The sequence below is a fragment of the Cucurbita maxima genome, unplaced genomic scaffold, assembly GCF_002738345.1.
Source record: "Cucurbita maxima cultivar Rimu unplaced genomic scaffold, Cmax_1.0 Cma_Scf00002, whole genome shotgun sequence".
NCBI classification, from domain to species: domain Eukaryota; kingdom Viridiplantae; phylum Streptophyta; class Magnoliopsida; order Cucurbitales; family Cucurbitaceae; genus Cucurbita; species Cucurbita maxima.
In genome coordinates this window covers 5,945,145-5,965,944 of record NW_019272018.1, presented here as the reverse complement: position 1 = coordinate 5,965,944, position 20,800 = coordinate 5,945,145, and the positions used below count along the sequence as shown (strand labels likewise).

General features: G+C 36.9%; 3 protein-coding genes and 1 long non-coding RNA gene across 4 annotated transcripts in view; all 4 read left to right on the top strand.

Annotated features, from left to right (window-relative positions):
- LOC111471997 overlaps window positions 1–339 on the top strand; it is a 3,256-nt gene extending 2,917 nt beyond the window's left edge. The window contains exon 2 of the long non-coding RNA XR_002715317.1: window positions 60–339. This is a non-coding gene — a long non-coding RNA (uncharacterized LOC111471997). The remainder of the gene's footprint in view (window positions 1–59) is intronic.
- A 3,064-nt stretch (window positions 340–3,403) lies between these two features.
- Window positions 3,404–8,696, top strand: LOC111471706 (probable acyl-activating enzyme 17, peroxisomal). Its single transcript, XM_023117434.1, has 14 exons — window positions 3,404–3,741; window positions 3,979–4,108; window positions 4,222–4,490; window positions 4,727–4,931; window positions 5,299–5,339; window positions 5,434–5,559; window positions 5,934–6,007; window positions 6,311–6,531; window positions 6,684–6,778; window positions 6,938–7,154; window positions 7,507–7,632; window positions 7,718–7,816; window positions 8,163–8,375; window positions 8,452–8,696. The coding sequence occupies exons 1-14, from the start codon at window positions 3,488–3,490 to the stop codon at window positions 8,557–8,559; spliced, it is 2,178 nt and encodes a 725-aa protein (XP_022973202.1). The 5' UTR covers window positions 3,404–3,487; the 3' UTR covers window positions 8,560–8,696.
- Window positions 8,697–9,003: 307 nt separating this feature from the next.
- On the top strand, window positions 9,004–12,846 carry LOC111499791 (protein CHAPERONE-LIKE PROTEIN OF POR1, chloroplastic). The gene is made up of 5 exons (XM_023151485.1): window positions 9,004–9,196; window positions 9,283–9,368; window positions 9,836–10,218; window positions 12,442–12,518; window positions 12,606–12,846. Exons 1-5 carry the CDS (start codon window positions 9,138–9,140, stop codon window positions 12,754–12,756), a joined length of 756 nt encoding a protein of 251 aa, XP_023007253.1. The 5' UTR covers window positions 9,004–9,137; the 3' UTR covers window positions 12,757–12,846.
- Window positions 12,847–14,504: 1,658 nt separating this feature from the next.
- LOC111499775 lies at window positions 14,505–20,163 on the top strand. Its single transcript, XM_023151460.1, has 14 exons — window positions 14,505–15,249; window positions 15,420–15,510; window positions 15,628–15,712; window positions 15,843–15,927; window positions 16,848–16,917; window positions 17,675–17,744; window positions 18,098–18,143; window positions 18,254–18,503; window positions 18,607–18,812; window positions 18,926–19,000; window positions 19,145–19,214; window positions 19,350–19,430; window positions 19,541–19,620; window positions 19,725–20,163. The coding sequence occupies exons 1-14, from the start codon at window positions 15,134–15,136 to the stop codon at window positions 19,801–19,803; spliced, it is 1,404 nt and encodes a 467-aa protein (XP_023007228.1). The 5' UTR covers window positions 14,505–15,133; the 3' UTR covers window positions 19,804–20,163.
- Window positions 20,164–20,800: the final 637 nt, after the last annotated feature.

Sequence of the window (20,800 nt, the reverse complement as noted above, 5' to 3'; positions counted from 1 at the left end):
TTTTTTTTTTTTTTTTTTTTTTTTTTTTTTTTTTTTTTTTTTTTTTTTTTTTTTTTTAGGGGTGGATTATTGTCCAGCTTTGACATCAACACATATGCCAGTTCTCAATAGATCTGTCCGAACAAACCAAGATAGTCGATGTGTCCCAAGGCATGGGAGGACATCACGATACATGGATTGTGTTCTTGGAAACCAAGATGACAGTGAGATGCGATGTTGTGTTGCACACATTGAACATGCATGCACAAATGTTGTATATGGCTGACAAGCTGTGTTCGGTTAGTAAAGAAAGTCTGGTGGCAAAAAATGGATAGGGGCTTGAGTTCTCCTTAAGATTGGTAATTAATGCATCGATGGTGTACAGATTTATTTATTTATTTAATACTTAAATAGCTATTGAAAATATAACTTAGATAATTATGTGGGAAAAGGCAAGAAGAGGACAAGACAACGAGTAATTAAGTAATGTTATGGACGACTAACCCAAAGAAAATATTTTGTAATTGTCCTCAACCAAACAAGACTTAATTTCTCGACATCATCAAAACACACCGTTTTGGCGTTATAAATACCAAAAAATAAAAATATTTATTTTTCATCTGGGAAGGGCCAATAATTGATTAGATAACGAAAACGACGTCGGTGGATGGTGACAAGTGATGGGTGGTGTGAGGGTAGATAGTACCAACCAATGCAATAAAAAGATAAAAGAAAATGAATAAACAATTAATCAACAATTTATATATTTTTTTATTCCTTTTCCCTGTATTCCTCGACTCATATTATATATTTTTTTATTAATCATTCCAGTTTTGAAATTAGAATTTTGTGTTCTTAATAATAAAAATACGTTTATTGAGATTGATCATATATATTGTACTAAGCCAAGGCAGTTTTGAGAAATTAAAATATTGTTTCAATAAATAAATGTAAGTGAAAATAATTTATTATTTCTAGTAACTTGCCTCATCAAATTAAGTTACTAAATTAAACATGTTATATATTATGGTATAAAAAAGATTAATAAAGAACCATTAATATAATTGAAACAGTAACACCAAAGGAAAGAAGGCATATGGAGGATTTAGACAGCTTTAAATTGAGTGAAATTAGCACTAAATCAAAGGCTTTTGTACTAAATTAAACACTTTTGCATTAAATTTTCGATTAATTTGAGCCCAAAACTGAATAAAACAAAATAAAAATAGGAAATTCTTATTCTCCTTTGGTGGAACTAAAACAACACTAAATCAAAGGCTTACATGGGTTCACCATCTCCCCTTCCACTTCACTTGTGGAGCTAAAAGAAGGAGCTACAAACACAGAATTATAAACTTTCGAGCTCCCAAACCGATTCGTACTAGAACAACAGAAAATAGTATCTTCCACGACCGAATCAATAAACCCATTATTATGATTATTATGATTATTATGATTATTATTATTATTATTATTTCTCGTTGGCTGATCATCAGCCGTTGATGATCTCACACGGGTTCTGTTCTTGATGATGGCATGTTGAATCAGACGGTGGAGCTTGGGGGTGTGTCCAAACAAGGAGTAGGAAGGTTGTTGTTCATATGGGAAGTTTGTCTTTGCGGTTCTTCCTCTGAGAAGCCTTGCAGCTCTGTCATAAGCCATGGCTGCATCTTCGGGTCTATCGAACGTGCCAAGCCATAGCCTGAGGTTCTGTGAGGAGACTTTGATCTCTGCGACCCATCTTCCAGAAGGGCGTTGTCTGACTCCCAAGAACCTTCTTCTCCCATGGCTGATCTGTTGTTGAAGAGGGGAATTGGAGGTGTGTGTGGCGGCCATTAATGGCAGTGATCGAGTCTTGGCTTGCTGGTAGAAAGAAAAGGAGAGGGTTGGTTGGCAGCTAGGTGTCAGCAAAGTAGCATCCTCTGCATATTATAGGCTTGCAAAGGAATTTATAGAACTCTAAATTAAAAGACTTTATTTGTTGTTTTATTGGGAGGTTCTTTCCCTTCGGTTTGGGAATAAATCATGTGCATTTAGCCCTATGGTTATACCATTTGTCTTTTTTAACAACTTTATGCGCATTTTTTGAAATGTAGTACTAACGATTCTATCCATACATTAATACACTAATAAAAAGAGTGCTTTCAATAAAATTAGTTTAAAGGTATTTTTGAAACGGGGTATCGATGATTCTGTCATGAAAGTGCTTTTAAAATAAGTTTTATGGGTATTTTTGAAATGGGCACTAACAATTTTGTCCATACATAGGATGATATGAAACTGGTACTAACGATTCTTTCCATATACTAATGATAACAGTACTTCCAAAATAATGACATTTTTGAAACATGGTACTAATGAATTTGTCTATGTACAAAAAAAATTAAGGGTATTGGTAAAACTTTTAAAAGGTCGATGATATATTTTAAAATCGAAAAACATGAACTTTTGGGACGTGGGTCCGTTCTCTTAGGAATGTGTATGGCATATCCAAATAAGATAGAGATAGAAAGGCAATAGGTTAGAAAACTCACAAGTTGGCAAGTTGATGAGCTGGGGTTGATGAATATTATAGTTGAAAGTAGTTGGAGAAAGCTCCAAAGCAAATGAGGAGAGTGACAATAATTAAGTGTTTGTGAGCTCAGATCAATACCTTTAGAGTGTAACTCCAAGTGCTTCCAAACAAAACTCCCATCTCAAACGCCCCAAAACAGACACAACCTGGTCTTGTCTTCTTACTTTGTGCCCATCTCCACCTGCTTTCTACATCTGTCCTCTCCCACTCACTGCCTCGCTACAACATGCTCTTGTTCTTTACTTTTGAACCCATCTTTATATGATTGGCTAAGTATACATAGATTCGTATGATGCAAATATTTTTATGACATCGAGGAAAGAGACTTTAGAACTTTGTAGGAAAGTCGAATAACTTTGACCATAGTGAAATTCATAAGAAACAACTATTCCTATTTTGGTTCTCATATTCGTTGCTATGAACGACGATGAACTACGTTTTATACTGAACACGATTCCATGAATAGTTTCAGTTGAGAAGATTCTGTTAGAAACCATGAATCTCAATAATGGAACAATATTGTCTACTTTGAGCATATTGACCTCATATCAATGGAGATGTATTAATCTATGATCATCCCCTTAATTAGTGATGTGAGACTCCCCAACAACAATCTTCAACTTATTGGAAAGAAGTCAGTCTAACTATATTTGATCACTCGGCCTTGACGACGGACCGAATTTATTATCTTCTTATCAATCCAAATGGTCCAATGAAAGTAGGGATAAGAGTTGGTTTACTACCCAAATATCAAAACAAAACCAAACCCTTTATTGGATGGAAACTCGGGGCTCAAAATTTAGGCCCATATTTCATAAATTTCTTAACAAGGCAAGTAACTCTTTGCTAGAAATGGGCGGGACATGAATGATCTAACCGTTTTTGCCGTTCTCTCTTTCAATCTTCGTCTGCCTACCGCGGGAGAAATCACCGATGGATTACAGAGCTTTGGACTCAATTGCTGTGACTGACATCAAAGCTCTCGGGATTGCTTCTGAAGTTGCCGACAAACTCCATGGACTTCTTGCAGAAATCATTCGTAGCTACGGTAATGGCTCTCCCGAGACTTGGTGCCACATCTCCAAGCGAATTCTTAGCCCTGACCTTCCCTTCTCCTTCCACCAGATGATGTATTACGGGTGTTACAAACACTATGGTTCTGACCCGCCCGCTTGGATGCCTGAGCTGTGAGTTCGTCGAATACTTTGGATTTCTCATTTTAGTTGAAATCCCGCCATACCAGCATCTTGTCTCGGCTATGGGGGTTGATTAAAGATTAGCTAGCTTTTTGGAATTAATTGAACTAGCTGCTAGCACTACTCAAAAAGGTTGTAATTGTAAAAATATCAAACGGGATGCTAAGATTCCTGGGAAATTTTCCCCTTGTTATTGTGAAATCTCATTTGATGCATCTTTATGATTAGGGAGAGTGCAGTTTTCACAAATGTTGGGCAGCTATTGGACAGGCGAGGGAAGGAGTTTCTGGGGTCAAATTATAAAGACCCCATAACGAGTTTCTCCTCTTTCCAGGAGTTTTCAGTTTCAAACCCTGAGGTATATACTGCCATTTTTGAAATAAAGTTTGTAATTCATCTTTGTTTCTCAAAATATTTGAATTAGAATAGCTATTCGGAAGATACAACAGTTTCCTATCCCCTGTTTGGCAGGTCTATTGGAAAGCCGTGCTAGATGACATGCAAATAACTTTTTCTAAACCTCCAAAATGCATCTTGCAAATGAATGATTCTCCAGATTATCAATCTCCATGGCCTGGTGGTCAATGGCTTCCTGGAGCAGTGTTTAACCCAGCCAAGGATTGCTTATCTTTAAATGAGAATAGGAGTTTGGATGATGCAGCACTCATTTGGCGTGATGAAGGATGCGATAACATGCCCGTGAAGAGATTGACACTCAGAGAATTGCGTACAGAGGCTTGGTATATTACTGTCTTTATTTTTTATTACAGGCTAGCGTATTCCTTAACGGAGTTCTTAGAATATAGATGTTAAAATTCAGTGCAAGAATTTTTCAGGCCAATATGCTCTGCACTGGGGAAATGTTAGCAATTTTTTTCTTTTTGTGGCGGCAGTGATTTTTAAAATGGTATTGGATTCATATATTGCATTAAAGGTCCTTTCTCATAAAATAATTCTGTGGGTATTAAATTTGTAGGTTAGTAGCACATGCTCTCAACTCACTAGGTTTCGAGAAAGGAACTGCTATAGCAATTGACATGCCAATGAATGTAACTTCTGTAGTCATCTATCTTGCTATAGTTCTGGCTGGTCATGTGGTTGTCTCCATAGCCGATAGTTTTGCTGCACGGGAAATATCCACAAGAGTCAATATATCAAAAGCAAAAGCTATTTTTACTCAGGTAAGCACAAATCTCCTTTGAAAAGAGATGCACCATGCCTTGCGATGGTTTAATGTCTCAAATGGAAAGTTTGAGCTGGTTGGAAGTTTCAGTGGGTTCCTTTTGATGAGGCTTGTTCAGTCAATATAAACAGTACATATGTAGCCCACTGTTAAACCCATCTCACTTGGTAGCTAGTACAGCAAAGTTCCTCCTTCGGGGCACGGAACCTTAGGATATACCTCTGCAATATTGTGGCTTGTGTTCTTTGTGTTAAAAAATCCTTCAACATGTATGTTCTTAATGTTATTATCGTTTTATACTCAGACTTACATTTCTCTATTGAATTTGTACAATCAAAACCTTCTTATCTTACTGCAAAATTCAGGATCTTATTATTCGTGGAGATAAAAGTATACCCTTGTATAGGTGAGGCTACATTACTACATCATGAAGTTAGATATCTGGTCCTTTTCCTTTCCCTAAATACTGAAATGCTCTAGTAATCGGTTCAATATTGCAGTCGAGTTGTAGATGCTCAGTCACCTCTGGCAATTGTAATTCCCACCAGGAGCACTGGTTTAAGCATGAAATTACGAGATGGAGATATTTCTTGGCATGCCTTTCTAGAGAGAGTCAAAGATCTGAAGTATGCACTGTTATTTGTTTGTTTACGTGGATTTGGTGATTAGTTTCTTATTTATACTTCTCATGTTCAGATTTTTGCTCATTTAAAACTTTTTATTCCAATTTGACTCAAACACTTGACGTTTGAATTTCTTGAATTTCCGTTCCTCTATTTTTTCATAATGTGATGCCTTTGAAGGAGTGAAGGGGATATATCACCTTTTCTCCATCCCTGTTTGCAGTTTTTCGTCACCTTCTATAATTACTTACATTAGCTTCTTTCTCCATGAACTACCTGTCCACAAAATAAAAATTCTATAGGACCCCTGAATCCATCGACTGTTCAAAATATCTTATGCCGTCGGAATATTTTAAATTTCAATATGATTCTTGCAGAGGAGTGGAATTTGCTGCTGTGGAACAATCAGCAGAATCATTTACAAATATCCTTTTCTCATCTGGAACTACAGGTTAATTCAGGATTTGGTCCCTTAGCCTCATAACTCACTCTGTTCTTTTATTTCCATGTTCATGCATTTGAGACTTCCTTGGAAAAATGTTTTATTTTAGTTGGTTTCAAAATGCAATAATATATGTTGATATGTAAACATTATAAAGGAAGGTATGAGGTTAAACCGTTTCTGACCTCATTAGAACAAAACAAACTTCTAAGGAGTGCCTGTTTTGGTTTTGGTTTTATTGGTTGGCTGTTTATTTAGTAGGCATTGAACAGGGCTTAAGTTCTGAGGAGTGCCTGTTTGTTTCTTTTTCAGGAGAGCCAAAAGCAATTCCATGGACGCTTGTAACCCCTTTGAAAGCTGCCGCCGATGCATGGTGCCACATGGACATTCATAAAGGTGATGTTGTCGCTTGGCCCACTAATCTTGGGTGGATGATGGGTCCGTGGCTTGTTTATGCTTCACTATTGAACAAAGCTTCATTGGCATTATACGATGGATCCCCACTTGGTTCTGGATTCGTTAAATTTGTACAGGTAAACCCTTGATACGATATCACATTTTTCTTCCTAATCGCCTTTTCAATTTACAAAAGAAACAGCCTTTACAGAAGGCAACTTCGAATGACATCACAATCGAAATAGCATTTTTGCATATCACACATATTCATGGTCTTAGCTTTCTGTAGGATGCCAAAGTAACAATGCTTGGAGTGGTTCCCAGTATTGTCCGGTCATGGAAAAGTACAAAGTGCACATCTGGGTATGATTGGTCTTCAATCCGGTGAGCTTAAGTCTTTGCTTTCATTGTGTTTATGTTGCTTTTATACAACCCTTATGTCATTTAAGCTTCGAGATCAAATAGGTATATGCATATATAGAGTTCAATTTTAGTTCAGTTTTAATAGTTCAATTTTCTCCATGTTTCTGTTGCAACTGCTAGTTGTTTTTCCTCCACTGGTGAAGCATCTACTGTGGATGAATGCCTATGGCTAATGGGAAGAGCTGGCTATAAGCCTGTCATTGAAATTTGTGGTGGGACGGAGATCGGTGGTGGATTTGTTGCAGGGTCATTGTTGCAGGCTCAGGCATTGTCTGCTTTTAGCACACCAGGAATGGGGTGCAGTCTTTTTATTCTTGGCAATGATGGTTTTCCTCTCGTAAGAACTGATAAACTCTTTACTTTGGAGTGTGAGCTAATTAATGTCAATGGTGTTGAGTTGGAGAGAATTTGCATCGGTTCAAATGAATAGTTTTGAAATATTATGACTACACATATTTTTAACTCTTCTTTGATTCTCAGAAGTTCTTAAATATTTGCTTGTTTTTGCTTTATTTAAATGCATCTGAGTATTAAAAGAACGACAGTTTTTAGAATTGTTACCCCTAGATCATGAAGCGTTGAGATCGTTCTTTGCTAGTCCTCTCAATTGTCATGCATCAAATCGAGGGGTCTATATATTGAAAATTGCTAGTGCTCAAACACACAATTCTATCTTCCTCCCTCTGTAGCCACAAAATATGCCAGGAATTGGTGAATTGGCACTCGGACCTTTCCTGTTTGGAGCTTCATGTACTCTGTTGAACGCTGACCATTATGATGTCTACTTCAAGGGAATGCCCCGTTGGAATGGAATGGTACTCAATTTTTCTGATATGCCTTCCTACTTGAGATTTGTATCTTGAACCTACAATTTTACCACATACATAATTCCCTTAACAGGTGTTAAGAAGACATGGAGATGTGTTTGAGCGTTCTCCTCGAGGATATTATCGAGCACATGGTCGTGCAGATGATACTATGAATCTTGGAGGCATAAAGGTAATTTTCTTTTAGCTTCTCGTGATGAATATAATGTTTTAGCTGAGGCTCAATACTAACAAGCTAAGGCCATGACATGGGAACAAGGAGCTTTGACATTGTTGTTGATAAAATAGCTCTAAAATGGGGCAGCCATAGAGATCTGGTTTTGTTTTTTTTGTTGTTGCAGGAACTAAAACCAAATGCCTGTTTTCAAAACCACATGTGAATATCAAAATCAATCCCAAACGTGCTCATAATCTACCATATTTGACAATTGTATAGCATTGCCCCTTATGAAATTTACATGACCACACACAGGTATATTCAAGATCTTGACCAAAAAACCATTGTGTGTCATATGCAGGTGAGTTCAGTAGAGATTGAACGCATCTGCAATAGTGTTGATGAAAGCATCCTTGAAACAGCTGCGATCGGGGTACCGTCACATGGAGGAGGCCCCGAACAGTTGACGATAGCAATTGTATTCAAGAATCAAAGTGGAAGTACCCCTGATCCAAACAAGTTAAAATTGTGTTTCAATTCATCTCTACAGAAGAACCTCAATCCATTATTCAAGGTAGGATTTGTGCCAAGGTCATTGACTATTCTATGAAAGAAAGAGTATCCCCTAATTCATGTGCTGATGTGCCTAGGTTCACCGTGTGGTTCCTTACCCTTCCCTTCCGAGGACTGCAACCAACAAGGTCATGAGAAGAATATTGAGACAGCAACTTGCAGCTGAACACAGAGCAAAGCTCTGAATTGCAGACCTTGCTACACTTTATGAGTCTCTTCTTCTGCAAATTAGGCTCCCTCCTTACTAAGTAATTTATTCCTCAATCTTACAAATAAAAGAAGATTTGTACGTATTTTATGTAATATATATCAAATTTGTTAATTCTATTTTATTTTATTATTGAATATGTTCTTCAATATAAAATATTCCAATTTGAAATAATACATCCTATTTAATATTTTTTAAAATTAAATTTATAATACTACTTCCACCCATAAATTATTTTGTTAAACTTTTTAATGAATTAAAAGAAAATAAAAAAGAAAAAAGTTTTATTTACCATAATAATATATCCATTTAATAAGTGACGATTTGATGGCAAAAAAGAAATAAGTAAGTAAAGATTTGGTTAAACTAAAATAATGTGCCTCAAAATCGTCTCCTAATAAACGGCGACGTATTGGGCATTCGACCAGATTTGCACAAAATCCATTTCTGGCTTCGAACCTCCATGAACCCTTGGATTACGGTTCTTTTTTACTAGTTCTTGGGCGCGCTCTCCATCTCTGAAGTAGAAGAAGAAGAAGAGGAAGAGGAAGAACAATGGCTTCCTTTTCGCTAACTAACCTTGATTTGGCGACCTCTTTCCTCGGCCAAAATCTGTAAATTCCTCTTCGTTTTTCTCTAACTTGGGAATTTAATGAGTTATATAGCTTATTCCTTTGGTGTGTGTTTTGTTATTTTCCAGGTCTGGTCGCCTTAATAGGGCGAAGGGTAAACCATTTTGCGCATTGTTTAGGAGCCCTAAGTGTGTTTTGGATACACCATATGAAGGTATCTTGTATTCTTTTTCTTCGAATGAATTATCGAACAATTTCAATCCTGGATACTTGGTTTATATAGGCCTTCTATCTGTGAACTCCTGCGGCTGCAATAGAAATAATCAATTAAAAGTACGAAACCGTTGAGAGTCTAAAGTTTTGAGGATTTCGTATTGATTGACCCTTGCTGCTTGGATTGTTGCCCTTCAATCAGATTTTCTTTGGATAATTTGAAAGTGATGTGATTGGGAGTATCCTTGTTTCCATAAACTTATGTTCCAAGGAGCATTATCTTTTTTGTTATGAAACCCTAACCGATTTGCCTCTCAGTATTGATAGGAAAATTGATATGGCTAGTGAATTATATAGCTTGGACAACATTAAGTTTGATATAATTAATTTGATGTATATGTCTTAGAATTATCCTTAACATTACCTAGCTGCTATAATGTTAAGCTGAAATTTTTTAATTTATCGCAGGTAATGTCACAAAGTTCCCTCGAATTCGTGTTTGGGATCCATACAAACGCCTTGGTGTAAGTACTGCTGCTTCAGAGGAAGAAATTTGGAGTGCACGAAATTTTCTTTTGCAGCAGTATTCGGGTCATGAAAGAAGTGAGGAATCTATAGAAGCTGCTTTTGAGAAAATATTGATGGCAAGCTTCCAGCATAGGAAAAAGACAAAGATTAATTTGAAAACCAGGTTGAAGAAGCAAGTAGAGGAGTCCCCACCATGGTTTAAGAACTTGCTGAATTTTGTAGAACTTCCTCCGACTGATGTTATCTTCAGAAGATTGTTTCTTTTCGCATTTATGGGTGGCTGGAGTATTATGAACTCAGCCGAAGGTGGACCTGCTTTTCAGGTAAGTTCAATAGTCCTCCAGTAGACATATATGTTTCTTTTTAATGTTATCTTAATATATATGTATAAACATATTTTTAGTGATATCCCAAAGGCTACTGCTTCTGTTGGGAAGTAATCTAAGGCTATAAAATTGGAACTGCATGTTCTCAAAATCAGTTAGGAGCGGTAAAAATTATGAGTACCTGGGAACTTGCCACGAAATGGATACTTCTCCCTTGTCACGTCCATAGTTCCTTCTCCAAATAATAATAATAGTACTAATCAGTAGTAACAACAATACAGAAAAGCAGAGAGTTCTCGGTTATGAGTCCATCTTCACCAGCCACTATAATACCCTAGCCTTTCCTCGGGGATTTTTGTTTTTTGTGACCGTAACAGCCCTAGCCCACTGCTAGCAGATATTGTCCGCTTTGGCTCGTTACATATCGTTGTTAGTCTCACGGTTTTAAAACGCGTTTACTAGGGAGAGGTTTTCACACCCTTATAAGAAATGTTTTGTTTCCCTCTCCAACTGAGGTGAGATCTCACTATCCACCCCTCTTGGGGGTCAGCGTTCTTGCTGGCACACCGCTCGGTGTCTAACTCTGATATCATTTGTAAGCCTAAGCCCACTTCTAGCAGATATTGTCCATTTTGGCCTGTTACATAACGTCGTTTGTCTCACAATTTTAAAACGCGTCTACTAGGGAGAGGTTTTCACACTCTTATAAGAAATGTTTTGTTTCCCTCTCCAACCGACGTGAGATCTCACTATCCATCCTATTTGGGGACCCAGCGTCCTCGCTGGCACACCGCTTGGTGTCTGGCTCTATACCATTTGTAACAGTCCAAGCCCTACCACTAGCAAATATTGTCCACTTCAGTCTATTACATATCGCCATCAACCTCACGGTTTCAATACGCGTCTTCTAAGGAGAGGTTTCCACACCCTTATAAGGAATGCTTCGTTCCCCTCTCCGACATGCGGATCTCACAATCCACCCCCTTGGGAGTCCAGCGTCCTCGCTGGCACACCGCCCGTTGTCTAGCTCTGATAACATTTGTAACAACCCTAGCTCACTGCTAGTAGATATCGTTCGCTTTTGCCCGCTACATATTGTTGTCAGCCTCAGTTTTGAAATGCGTCTATTAAGATTGTGAGATCCCACATCGGGTGGAGAGGGGAACGAAGTATTCCTTATAAAATGTGGAGATCTCTCCTTCACAGACGCATTTTAAAGTCGTGAGACTGACAGTGATACGTCACGGGCCAAAACAGTAATATCTGTTAGCGGCGGGCTTAAGTTGTTACAAATGGTATTAGAGCCAGATACCGGATGGTGTGCCAACAAGGACGTCGGGCCCCCAAGAGGGTGGATTGTGAGATCCCAAATCTATTGGAGAGGGGAATGAAACATTCCTTATAAAGGTGCTCTTCTTAGCAGATGCGTTTTAAAACGTGAAATTGACAGCGAACGTAACAAGCTAAAGTGAATAAAATATCTACTAGCGGTGGGTTTGGTCTATTACAGTGACCAAGATTTAGTGTTTAAATATTCAAATTCTAGATTATCATCTTGGGAAAATGGACGTGTTAGCTCTGGATGTCTTGCCAGATTTTTTCAAGATGAGAAATAGGGTTGATCGTGCAGATTTAGCATTATGAGTATGTTTGGAATGACTCGAGTGTTCTAAAAAAAAAAAAAAAAATCTGTAAGTTGTAACTTTTTTTTTTTCAAAGCAAGCCGACCCGTCATTTGGATGCCTAGAAGTTTTGAAAAATATACAGATTAAGATAAAGGATATGCTTTAGGGAGCTTATCTTGCCAATCAATTAACCATTTCAACAGAATCCAACCTTTGCATTTATCTATATTCTATCATATTAATTATTAAGTAAGGGACTTAGCAGGATTTCTTGCATCTTAACTTTATTGCTTTTCTTTAACTTTATTGCTTTTCTTTAACTTTATTGCTTTTCCTCTAGTCGAGCACTTTTCAAATCATTCGACCTTTTTTTCTCTTAGTCTTTGATTTAGATAGAAAATTGTGAGGAATCATCTGTATGCTGTTGACAATGAAATTGCACTTGAGATCAGTTCTACTTCTTTGGCTGTTCCAGTTTATGACGCATTCTGTCTTTTTTAGCTTTTAATAACATTCGCATCAAATTTGGATACTGTATATATCTTTTACGCCCTTGTCATCTTTGTAGTTAAACTTTGTATATCAACCAATGCAGGTTGCAGTGTCCTTGGCGGCTTGCATATATTTTCTAAACGAGAAGACTAAAAGTTTGGCTCGGGCATCCATTATAGGGTGAAACTTTCACAAACAGCTGATTTCATTATATATCTGAAAATAAAAATCCAGGCACTCATCTTCTCTGTCCTGCTGTGTTTGCAGACTTGGTTCTCTGGTGGCTGGTTGGGTATGCGGTTCATTGGTGGTTCCAAGTATTCCTTCGTTTCTACTGCAGCCAACGTGGTCGCTCGAACTACTTACATCTCTGGTAGTATACATCTTCTTGTTTCTGTCCTGTACTTTTCTCAAATAGATGTTTCTTTCTTGTTTCTGCTTAGCTTATGATCAGGTAGTAACTAGGAATGGAATGGATTTAATGGGAGAATTTTGAGATATTATTCATTGATTAGGGAAACTTTTTTAAAATTATACAAAAAAAAAGTTATCAAATGTGTTGTTTAGGGAAACATGTTTTATTATTTTTTCTCTCAAAATTTTTCTTTATATTGGAATAATGATTGCGTAATGACACGAAAAATCTATCAAATCAATATCTTTCAAAGGCACCCGTGAATTTGTGCAGTGCCTTATCCGCCACTTATAGAATAAATATCAATTTGAAAAAGACAAACAGATCACAATAATTAATTTCGGAAATAATTTGTCGAAATTAAATTTTATATACATTTGTATTTTGTATGTGTATTGTAATTATGAGTATGACGTGTGGGGACAAACGAATATCGGATTTCTTTATTTATCTTAATTCTTATCTATGTTTTAGTATTAATAAAATAAGAGGTCTTGAATATTTTGGCCACGTGTCACTTGGAGCATTACCTGTCATCATTATTTTACCAATGGGATGTCATGCTGGCTTCAATTGACCAAGACAACCAATTAACAACCCCAACTATCTTATCCATCATTCTTCTTTTTATTTAAGAATTTTTATTTAACTATATAGATTTATTTTTTTAATTCTTAAGTATAAAAAAATAGTAGAAACAAAAAGGGTCAATTATTTTTAGTCAAATCATAGCTTAAATAAGATAAGGAACTTCATACCTCCCCATTGAAAAAAAAAAAAAAAGAGATAAAATTTAAAAATTTGATTAATACAAAATTGATATAAAGAATATTAATAATAGTGTATTACAAATTTATTCTTCACATTAATCCCATTATATTAGGCGTCTAAAATGAAGAATAGGGTCAATTGTTTTGACGTGGAGGACAGACCGACCTGTCGGCAGTTACAGTTTTATTAAAATATATATTTTAATTCCATGAAACCATTTCGGTTGCAACATATGAGAATGTCCAACAACTATTGCAACAATTCTTCAAATTTTAAATACAATTAATTCAAATTGACTAAATTACCCACAGACTTTCCTCCAAATTACACCTTTAATTATGCCGTTATTGTCTCTCTCACACACTCTCTCTCCCCATACACATATTTGTAATTTAGCATTTCTTGTGTGTTATTGTTTTCACATTAATGGTGGGGACACAATGCATGACCTCTGGGTAGTTTGATATGAGCACCTTCTGTTTCTGATTATTCCACTCAACTTGGAATCCTTTGTATCCCACGCCTGTTCCCGAGAAACTAAGTTTTACCTTGGTGGTGGGTCCCATTCTTTCCAACTCTTTCATATCTGTATATAATTAAAAATTATTATTTTGAAACCTTAGTAATAAATATTTTGTATTGTCAACTGTACACCCAAAACTTGTATAATCCTATGTGATTTATGTGTATTTCCATTGCAATCTGTTAAATTGATATCATATTAACATTTACAGTTAAGGGATTCAATGTTTCATTTAGAAAAAAGAAGAAAATATTAATGTTTGCGGCAGTTCAAACACTTGATAACAGTTCAAATGGGGGCTGTTGCAACCATTGGAAATGAAACAGCCGAAAATCCCGTGAGCAAATGGGAAAGATAAAACCCCAATACGTAATTTATTGAGGTGTAGAAGGAATGGATCCGCAATTCCCAAAGTTTCGGCTCAAGATTTTTTCCTCTTACGAAAATAAAAATCTCATCCCATCTTCACCTTCCAAATTCTGTTTCCTTTTCGACTATTTTCCTATTCTGGTTCATTATCTTGTTCAAATTGAAGCTACACACATGGAGCAAGCCACCAAATACGGTGGTTGAGAAACGCGGGAGGGTGAGATAAGAATCTTCCATAAACTCTATGAGACCCCGTCACGTCGACATTTGCCTCCTTTGTTTTCCACCACGCCCCCTCCACTTGATTCCATATTTCAAAATTGGAACAAGGAACATGGATTAAAATATTCTCGACTGTGAAATAGAGAGAGAGAGAAAGAGGGGTTTGTTTCCTTTTTCTTTCTCGGTGGTGGAATTAGACCCATCTATCTCCTTTTACTTTATAAATCATTCTTTTAGTGGCTTTCGGAGGAAGTAATCGTTGATAGGGGAAACAAACACAGACGGCGGGGATTGAGATTTGAGAAATTCCGGTCCATTCTTCTTGCCCATTCTTTCCTATTAATACCCAGTTTCTGATTCTTCTTCTTTTTCCGTTTTTGGGTTTTATTCTTTTCAATGGTTTGCATGATGGGTTTTCGAGTTTTTGGGTTTTGAGTGGGGCGTCGAAGAGGGGTGGAGGGCTTTTGAGGTAAAAGCTAGTTTGGGGGCGGAGGAATGACTTGGAGGAGAGTGTTGAAGTCCGTGCAGGCACTTTTGGCCCACGGTTCACTCTTCTGTTTCACGCTCTTGCTCGTTCTCAAGCTCGATCATTTCGTCTCCCACAGTTGGTGGTACTGTTATCTACTTATTTCTTTCTTTCTCTCTTCTTCGATCTCTCCAGCGTTTCAATTTCGTTTTGCTTTGGATAACTGTTATTTTTCACATTCCCTTGCGGTTCACTTTGATTAGGGATTGAGATGATCTTTCTTTCCGTTGTATTCTCACAATTTTTTGTGTGCAGGGTTATTTTTTTCCCACTTTGGGTATTTCATGTCGTTGTTGCTCGGGGAAGGTTCTCATTACCTGCCCCATCTCTTCCTCATAATCGCCATGTAAGTCAGTAATGGCCAATGCATTTTGTTGAGCTTGACTCTGTTTTCTATTTGGTACCAAATGGTTCCTTTGATATGACATCATTTGTGAGTTTGCTATGTGTTTCTGTTGAACAGTGGGCACCGTGCCATGCCGTTGTCTCCACGCCTTTGCTTGTAACATTTGAATTACTTCTTTGTATATACCTCGAGAGCCTGTCTGGTATGCTCATATTTTTATGAAGTTAACTGTTCAAGAATGTTGAAGCATTATTTCCAGTTCAACACTTCATTTTCATTATTCAACAGGGTATTGTTTGGTATGTTTATTGATGCAATACCGTTTCTTGCAGTTTATGGTTTTCCTGCTGTGAATTTGAAGATTGTCTTTCTACCGTTGCTGGCTTTTGAAATCATCATTTTAATAGATAATTTCAGGTACTTGTTCATTTATCTTACTTCATTAAATGTTGTATAGATTGAGGTATCAATGCATTTTTATTGTATTTTTTTTTTTTTGTCTTATCTGATGCTTTAGTCTTTTAACTATGAACTTTATGGGTTGTATCCGTCTTCACCTCTGTACTTGTGAGAATTATGTGAGATCCCACGTCGGTTGGAGAGGGGAACAAAGAATTTTGTATAAAAGTGTGGAAACCTCTCCCTAGCAGACACGTTTTAAAGCCTTGAGGGAAGCCTGGAAGGGAAAACCCAAAGAAGACAATATCTACTGACGGTGGGCTTGGGCCATTACAGTTGGTATCAAAACCAAGCACCGGACAATGTGCCAACAAGGAGGCTGAATCCCGAAGGGGGTGGACACCAAGCGGTTTGCCAGCAAAGATGCTAGGCTCCGAAGGGGGTGGATTTGGGGGGGTTCTACATCGATTGGAGAGGGAAACGAGTGCCAGCGATGAGTGAGATCTCACATCTGTTAGAGAGGGGAACAAAACAATCTTTATAAGAGTGTGGAAACCTCTCCCTAGCAGACACATTTTAAAGCTTTGAGGGAAAGCCCGGAAGAGAAAGCCTAAAGAGAACAATATCTGCTAGCGGTGGGCTTGGGTTGTTACAAATTACCTCATCTAAACTGTCTTGTGTGGATTCTTGACGTTCACCTATTAATTCCAACAACCCAGATGGCCTAAGAATGATTGGATTGTGATATTAAGTTGAACCAGAGATTCATACACGGAAAGCACGTTTGATGAATGAATAGTTGTTTGTATAGTATGATGCAATCAGCAGTTCAAATAATCCTTCTCAACAAGCTTGCTGGCTTTTCCTACTTGCTCTGCTTTTGAATCTGCACAAGGTTATTGTGAGTTGGTGTGACCTTAACTTTCTTATCTTTTCAGAATGTGTAGATCACTAATGCCTGGTGACGACGAAAGCATGAGCGATGAGGCAATATGGGAAACTCTTCCTGTAAGTATTATTAGATTCTCAATCAATGAACTTTTCTGTGAGGCCACTCCTTTAAATTAATGCTTGAGAGTGGTAAAATACATGATGTATTGAAGCTTTTTGAGTTATATGTCCCCTTGAAAGAACTCAGCACATTCTATATTCTCTGCGCTGAGATCAATTATCTTCTGGCTGCTAGTATTTAGCCTCGTAGTGTTTGTGCCATAAAATTCATCTCTCAATCTTAATATTTTATGGTTTGTTGCATCATTAAATTGTTTCATTCGCAATATCTTGATTATGTGAAGAGGGAAACCTGTACATTGACTCTAGTTTTGGTAGTGGACATAGAGGATGTTGAGACTGAATGTTCTCATACAATTTGACAATTCTTAACATTAACTTTTGAGATAAAAACAACGTCCATCAGACAAACATTAAGTGTTAGATTATTTGATAGCTAGTTTTCTTATGATTCCAGGGATTGAGTTCGCTCTTAGGATGCGATCTTCAATTTTCTTAATGAACGTAGTGAGGTTGGATATTCTTGCTTTTAGAATGCCAACATCTATTTTCTAAAAGAAGCAAAATTTTTAGAAAAAAGGAGATGATAATGATCAACCAGATGCAGATTCAGATAATGTACTCTTCTCTTGCAAATATCAAACGAATATAATCACCCTTCGAGTATTCTTGGAAGAACGTATCTTGTATTCTGTTTTAAATTCAGATTAGGATCTTGTTGGAGACGAGTTAATTTTCTTCTCTGCTTCTGTAGCACTTTTGGGTTGCTATTTCAATGGTCTTCTTCGTTGCTGCTACAGTGTTTACTCTACTGAAGCTATGTGGTAATTTTTTATTCTTATTTTTGCTTTCTCTTTCCCTATCCTTTATATATGAAATGTGACCTTAGTTAACTTCATCCAGGTCTGAAAGTCACCATTCTTGTATGGAACTGCGTTTTGCTTTGCGTTTATATTAATCCTTAAATAGCCATTTCCCAGATGTTAGATGCCATAGTTTCTTTTGTTTGATTTAAAATAATGTGTGGCTATGTGGAGGGTTCTGTATGGATGTAGCGTTGTGGTTTAGAGTGCTCGATTGTCGACGGCATGGATCTATTTAATATGCATATATGTGTATTGGTAGGCATAAGTTTTTCTTGGTGATCAATCTCTAATTTGATAAAAATTAATTGCAGGGAGTGTTGGTGCTCTTGGCTGGTGGGACTTATTTATTAACTTTGGGTAACATTTATGCACATATTGTGTTAGAATGTCCTGTTTTTACATTTTGCTTACATCTACCATTATGGACCAACCCAATTTAATTGTTTTCCTCAATATTTTGGTTGCAGCATTGCGGAGTGCTTTGCGTTTCTCGTCTGTACAAAGTGGTCTAATCCTGTAATTCATAGAAATATTCAAACAAGAGAAACTTGTTCATCATCAGCCGTAGTTAGATATCTAGATTGGAACAACGGTCTGATGGTTTATCCAGAGCAGGATCAGCATCAAGACAGAATGTGTGGCCTTCAAGACATTGGCGGCCATATCATGAAAATTCCCATAATTGTTTTTCAAGTCCTACTTTGCATGTATTTAGAGGTATACTGCACATTCAATGCATCAACCCTGAGTTCAAAACATGTGAAGTTACCAAATTGACTATTATGTTCTTGTATATAATCTTGACTTATCGACATTTCAGGGAACACCTGCGAGCGCAAAACATATACCACTTCCTGTCCTTTTCTCGCCCCTTTTTATACTGCAAGGTGCTGCTGTTATTTATGCTGCATCTAGATTGTTAGAGAAAGTTATACTTCTCTTAAGAGGTGGATCAGGCACCGCCCCGCATCTCAGTTTTTCTGCTAGAGCTCATGCCTTCTTGGAGTTCTTTCATCATGGTTCGAGGTGATATCCTTATTTGAGTGTTATCCCTTTCTCTTCCTGAGGTTTTAGCTCTTTTGTGAAGATGATGTTATCAAGTCCATGAAATATGAACTTACTTGATATAGTGAAGACAGGCTATTGGGATGGTGGTCAATTGATGAAGGCAGTAGAGAGGAGCAGGCACGACTGTACCATGAGGGTGCCTCAGGGTTCGTATTTTTTCCCTTCCGAATAGTTTTGTGAGAACTCTACAAACCTGAACGCGTGCGACTGATTGAACATGTGAAAAAATGTTCACTTTTAGAATATCAGCAGGGAGAAGTTCATTGGTTTATTGGGTATGAACAATGCAGGTACAATACGTTTAGTGGATATCCTCCCGAGATTGTGAAGAAGATGCCCAAGAAAGATCTTGCCGAGGAGGTAAGCATCGTTATCGTTATATTCATTTGCTTCGTAATTCATTAAACTATAAGAGTAAATGAGTCGTCGTTGATCTTGTTGATGCTACTGCTAGTTTTATTTGGGCTGTATTTGATCTTCGAAGCTGTCATACAGGTCTGGCGCCTTCAAGCTGCATTAGGGGAGCAAACAGAAATCACCAAATACAGTCAGCAGGAATATGAAAGACTTCAAAATGTAAATTCTCCCCCTTTTCTTCTAGACAGCATTTTTGTGATCTTATTCTATCTTCCCTACTGTCATATCATTATATGCTGAATTCATTGGTACGCCAATGATTTGAACAGGAAAAGGTGTTATGTCGGGTTTGTTTTGAGGGGGAAATTAGCGTGGTTCTTCTTCCATGTAGGCATCGTGTACTATGCAGGTATAACATATGCTATTGAACTAGTGTGTTTGTCTTGAAATTGAGCTATGCAGCCATATCGTTACCTCTTCGAGCTTCACGAACAGTTGTGAATATTATTGCAGTACCTGCTGTGAGAAGTGTAAAAAGTGCCCAATTTGTCGTGTCTGTATCGAAGAACGATTAGCGGTATACGATGTTTAGATCATCCTTAACAAATCTGAAGGCATTGAAGTGAAGTGGTTGTTGATGATGGGTATGCGGGTAAGTGAAGAACTGGAAATGTTGATGGTTCATAATGAATGATTGATAGCTGATAAAGGAAAGCAGTTCGATATAGAAAATGCAGTTCGTCTGTGCTTCAAATGTAAATAATAAGTGGGAATTATAGTAGAAATCTAGTCAGTTACACGTGCACTGCATAATTCAGGCCCTTTTTTTTAGCTTAATTCTCCATGTATAGAATTACTTTAACTTCATTTGTAATCCAAGTTTTTTATGTTCGCCAAACACCAAAACCTCATACTTCTCATATTTCATGACTGAATCTAATTCTTTTGTCAACACTAATTAGCTGGTTTGACCTTGTTTGGTTTGTTTTTTTAATATAATTCCGACGTTTAAGAAGATAAGGTAAAGTCTTGACTAATTGGGTTATTTGTTGTTGAACGATCTGCAATGAAGAGGTGATCTCATGTTCTTCAAGAAATTCAGGTGAAGGCCTCTCGAGCTTGAGTTTCCTGGAGATCTTAGAATCAAATAATCAAGGTTGCTACCCTCGCTCTCGCGGATGAGGGGGCAGCCTCATAGCTAGCAAGATAAGTGGATAGGGCATAACAAAAAGTCTTCTATATTTACATTTTAAAATATTTATTCCTTTTGTTAAAAATGATTTTTTTATACTAATAATCCTTTGTCTCTACAATCTTTGTTTCCTTGTTTTTTTTTTTCTTTTTCTTTTTAATGTATCCATTAAAATGATTTTTTTATACTAATAATTCTTTTTCTTTTTAATGTATCCATTAATCGAGATTGTTAATAAAAAGTAATAATAAAAATTATTTGTAAATATATATATATATAGATATTACCAAAACATATTAAAATTAATTTGTAGCGAAAAAAGATTTTTTAATAAAATATCTTTCTTCTTTACCATGAAAAAAAAAAAAAAAAAAAAAAAAAAAAAAAAAAAAAAAAA